This window comes from Octopus bimaculoides, chromosome 7 (genome assembly GCF_001194135.2).
Source record: "Octopus bimaculoides isolate UCB-OBI-ISO-001 chromosome 7, ASM119413v2, whole genome shotgun sequence".
Taxonomy (NCBI): Eukaryota; Metazoa; Mollusca; class Cephalopoda; order Octopoda; family Octopodidae; genus Octopus; species Octopus bimaculoides.
In genome coordinates, this window is record NC_068987.1 from 13,609,472 (window position 1) to 13,614,903 (window position 5,432).

The window sequence follows — 5,432 nt, forward strand, 5'->3', positions numbered from 1 at the left end:
CAACAGGACTGAACAATGTGATGTGTCTGACAAGTAGCACAACAAATTTTAAAAAATCAATGGAAAACATTTATTTATCTATTTTATTTTACATTTATGTTTTCTAGAAAGCACAAATCAAAATTTATTTTTCAAGTAACCCAAGCTAATGTAATCTTGTCCTCTAAAATGACTGAAAAGTTTAAAATCATTAAAAAAAAAAATTTTTTTTTAATGATTTCAAATGTTCTTATTTTTCTCTTTTTTGTTTTGTTTTAGTATATCATTTTTTTCTGTTCTTAGTTTTTTTGTTTTTTTTTTTGTCGTTTTCTTATTTCAGAATCAATAACTACACACAGTTTTACTACAGCAATAAATCCAAAATCGATTACTACTATAAATATACATGATAAAATCTTTTTTTTGTCTTTATGGTATTTTTTATTTGTTTATTAGAAACAATATAGCAGAATAAAAATTGTTAATTCTCAAATCTATAAATTTACAAATTTTTTAAAAGTATACTGAAAGGATAGGTAAGATTAATAGAGCAATTTCTTATGCTGACATAACACCTAAAAGTTATTGAAAAAAAGAAAAAAACTTTTATTAAATGTGAACAACAAGAATTTTTCCCAAGAGACTTAGCGATGAATGTAAAGGGATTTATAGCTCTAAATTGAAGCCTGGGGTCACGGACCCAATTTATCAACATCTACAGCAGTGGCTGTAGTGGTGGTGGTGGTATCAATTATTATTATATGATCAATAATTATATAGACAAATAGAGTTGTGAGTGGCATAGAATCTTAAGAACTAAGCACACACTGAGTCAATTTGATATACAATTTCACTTTTTAACTTTCACTGCAAATGCCATTAAAAGTGAAAATATGACCAAAGTAAAGATCTGCTTCCACCCGTCGGAATATACATGTGACATTAAGAATTGTCAAAAGAAATCGAGAATTCTATACTTTCTCACTTGGAACAATGTCAGTTTTCCACTCCATCTCTTTGATGGAGTACCACCCTTTTAAAATCAACTTCTGTATATTGATGGCATTTATTTCTCGAACACGGGCCATTTAAGTAAAATATGAACGACACAAAATCTATTTCGATTCCACCTTACTGGGTGACCTTAAGAATTATCAAAGAAATCAATAATGATTTGTTTTCACCTGGCAGAGAATCAATTTTTTGTAACACCACCTCCCACCAAATGATGGGTACCATTTTTTAAAATCACTTCTATAATACTTGTATTTATCTAAAGAAGTCAGCTGCATGAAACTGGATGATAAGGTTTTAGTTTCATTATTTGAGCGGGATCATTGCCAGAGCAGCGGTCTTGCTTCCAAGCTGGTGGCACGTGAAAAGCACCATTTTTTAGCGCAATCGTTTCCAGCTTTGCCTTACTGGCACATGTGCCGGTGGCATATGAACAAAACATTGGACTGACTCCTGTGCAGGTGGCACGTAAAAAACACCATTTTGAGCATGGCCGTTGCCAGTACCACCTGACTGGCCTTCGTGCCGGTGGCACATAAAAGCACCCACTACACTCTCGGAGTGGTTGGCGTTAGGAAAGGCATCCAGCTGTAGAAACTCTGCCAAATCAGATTGGAGCCTGGTGTGGCCATCTGGTTCACCAGTCCTCAGTCAAATCATCCAACCCATGCTAGCATGGAAAGCGGAAGTTAAACGATGATGATGATTATTAAGGCAACGAGCTGACAGAATCATTAGCACACCAGGCGAAATGCTTTGCGGTAGTTTGCCCATCACCACATTCTGATTTCAAATTCTACCAAGGTCGACTTTGCCTTTCATCCTTTCAAGGTCGATAAATTAAGTACCAGTGAAAACACTGGGGGTCAATGTAATCAACTAGACCACTCCCCACAAATTTGAGGCCTTGTGCCTCCAGTAGAAAGGATCGTTATTATTATTATTATCATTAAGGTGGCAAGCTGGCAGAAACATTAGCACGCCTGGCAAAATGCTTAGCTGCATTTCTTCTGGCTTTCTATGTCATGAGTTCAAATTCTGCCAAGATCAAATCTGCCTCTCACCCTTTCAAGAAATGATAAAATAAGATACAAGTACTAGCATCTTTGCTATCAACCAGCCCTACCTCAACCCCCACCCAGTCCCCTTGAAGTTGCTGGCCTTGTGCCACGATTGGAAATAACTATTATATAATCAATACCAGTAACTTTTGGTAGAGCAGGGCTTCTTTAGATGAATCCAAGACATTATGAGTGTCAATTTCATTAAGACTGGAATGTCAAAGGGTAAAGCCTGACTTAGGCAGAATTTGACATTTAAAAGTGTGATGAAGTGCCAAATCATCATGTAATAAGGTATAATGATTTCTTTATGAAGGCCCAAAAGGACAGATCTACAGGGAGGAAGAAAAACTGATGATTGGATTAATGGTACCATTCAAAAGAATTGGTTCCAAGACGAGATCAAAACTACATCAAGAATTCTGCTTGCCAGAGCTTACCTCTTGTTGTATGGCACAAATGAATGAAAGGAGAAGAGGGAAGAAAAAGAAGAAAAGATAGAAAACAAAAAAGAAAAAGAACAACAGCAAGGTGATGATAATTTCTATTTTTAGAACTAAAATCTTGAATTTCAGATAATGGAGAAATAAGCTGTAGTGAACTTTATGTCTTCGGCAATAGCAGGAACAAAACAAAGTAAACAGTTCTAACTTGAGAATTGAAGCTGCCATTCATTGCACAGACATAAATCTAAAGCTAAAATTATTTTAACAATATACACACACATTCTCCCCTACCCTACATTTAGATTAAAGGATTGACTACAAGGAAAACATCTTATGGCATATTAGAAGATGTATTTCTAAATAGTGTGACTGGAATAAGGAAGAAGAAACAAGCTCAAATTACACATGTATAATTATAAATACACGATGTTAGCACATTTTATTATGTGATTAAGGCTGAACCACCTAGTGTCAGTAAAAGAAGGAACTGGAGTGGTGCCATATCAAACAAAACAAGCGCATCAAACTCCATCTCAGTATTATTGGATAATACTGTGAAAGTTTTGATGCCAAATTTTGTCTGAGTTCCCTAAAATAAAAACAAAAATCCTATGAACTGAAGCTGGTTCGAAATAAAATTGTAGGAAAAAATGTACAGGGTTATGTACTTACTTCTTGATTAGCATTAGATAATTCTTCTTCTAATACTGCAACTCGTTCCAAAGATACCCGTAGTCGTTCCCGGACCTAAAACGAAATGTAAAACTCAACATGTAAAAGAGATTCATACAAGTATATAGATTTATGCTATTGTAGCAATTAACATAAAGATGTCCTAAAATAATTTTTTTTTTTTTTTTTAAAGGGGGTAACTTAACTTTCAAGTAAAGTAATACAGCAAAAAACATATAGTGTCACTTGAACCAACACAGATTGTAGTGACACTTATAAGTTTTAGAGGTTAAACCAAATGGAGGTAAGCCATAAATGACAATGATATATGAAATTTAAAGAGATAGAGTCAGGGTCCATTTAGCTTAATGGTTAGAGCACTCAGCCTGTATGGGATTTGATATTCCATAGCCATCTGCTTTTTCAAAGTGGTGCCCTAGCATGGCCACAATCAAATGACTGAAACAAGTATATAAAAAAAAATAAATAAAAAAAACACTGCAATCAAGGTAGTATAAAATTCTTTTAAACAACTCATTTCACCATTTGTGATTCATGAAAATCCTGGAGCAATACGTAAGTCTGTTTAACCCTTTTGATACCAATCTACCTGAGACCACTAATCAATTGGCCCCCTCTCCAAAAATTTTGGGCCTTGTGCCTAGAGTAGAAAAGAATAGTTTTACAGTTTCTTGGAACATCAAATAATTTTCAAAAGTTCTTTTAGTGTGGGGCCAACCTCCCTTAACAATAGCATTTATTAACTGATCAAATGTGTACCAAAGATAATATGCTTTAAATGTTGCAGTAACACCTGGGTCTGTTATTTGCAAAAGAGAAGTTTTATTGGGCAGCATAAATGTTAATCTAACTTTTGAATGGTGGTGCTATAGAAATTGCAAATAAATGGCATTATCTTTGATTAGTAACACATGAATGCTTCTTTTATATTTTGATATTTCTTTCATTTCATATATAAAGTAATGCAAAAAAAAAAAAATCTATCTCCAAAAATGCATTAGTAACCCAAGCATTTTTTGCTTTCCATATCAACGGAAACACAGCCCTATGAAATCTTTAAGTGCCCTTGGATTTTCAACACAGTGCATGGGGGTCTTAGTCTCCAGTTACATTACTTCTAAACAATAACATTAACAGATATTTAAATATTTTAAAACCTGAAAAGTGGTATCAATGACTTTTCTTTCGCAATCTGGATTGTTGCTGGCATGTGCTTCCAAACAAGTGAATTTCAACTACAGTAACAATTTGTGAGAATATTAACAAGAAATAACAGACACCATTGACTAACTAATGCAAATAAAATTTCCAAGATAAATCTTAAACAGTGTTCTTGGAGTTTTCTGTTCATTTATAATTTCATATTTAGTTTCTAAAGTTATTCTTTATATTATCAACAGCATTTATCATTGTGCAATCCTTTTGTTTTGAAATACTGGAATGATGAATTCACTGAGAACTTCTCAGACAAAATTGTAATGTAGAGATTGCAGACACAATGTGCAAACTCGATATCAATATGTAAGCGAACTGAATGGCTTAATGAAACAAACAGTTAGGTGGATATTATCGATGTGGATTTCAGTAATTGAACATTTAAAGAAACCCTTATCGAAGTTGAGCATTTATTTTCCACAATTTTTAAACTTACACTTTTACAATTTATTTTTTTTAAATCGTTACAATAGTAGAACATTAAGGAAAGTGCAGCTGCATATAACAAGTCAACAGACAAATCATTGTCTTATTAATTCATGTATTTCTAAATGAGTATCTTTATTTGGTCTCCTCAATACTAAAGCTATTTAAAATGAGATTCTTAATGCATATTCCTACAGATACTGAACCTTATCACTGGAAGCTCAATATTTAACCATAAAACCTTTCTTGTACAGTCCAGAAACCCAACAAATGAGAACTGATAGCTTTCTCATGTGTGCAGACGCATGCATGCGCACATGCACACACACACACACACACTAAATCATTACATGGACACATTGACAAGACATAGCAAGGGCGGATGGGGGGGAAAAAAAAAAAAAAGAAAACAAGAAAATGCCAGGGAGAGCTGTCACTTTTTCCCTGGTGTTTGTCAGTATCCCTGTCACTTTTCCCTTGATGTCTGTCAGTGTCCACACCGAGGTTTAATCTATATAAATGTATTCTTTGACAACTATAACTTAATCATGAACCACATGTGGGCGTGGGGATATATATATATATATATATATATATA

At 33.9% G+C, this 5,432-nt stretch overlaps 1 protein-coding gene across 1 annotated transcript in view; it reads right to left on the reverse strand.

The window, feature by feature from the left end:
* Window positions 1-5,432, reverse strand: part of LOC106869751 (liprin-alpha-1) — a 323,919-nt gene that overhangs the window by 162,442 nt on the left and 156,045 nt on the right. Inside the window, exon 4 of the mRNA XM_052969123.1 lies at window positions 3,173-3,247. Within this exon, the coding sequence (XP_052825083.1) occupies window positions 3,173-3,247 (75 nt within the window). The remainder of the gene's footprint in view (window positions 1-3,172; window positions 3,248-5,432) is intronic.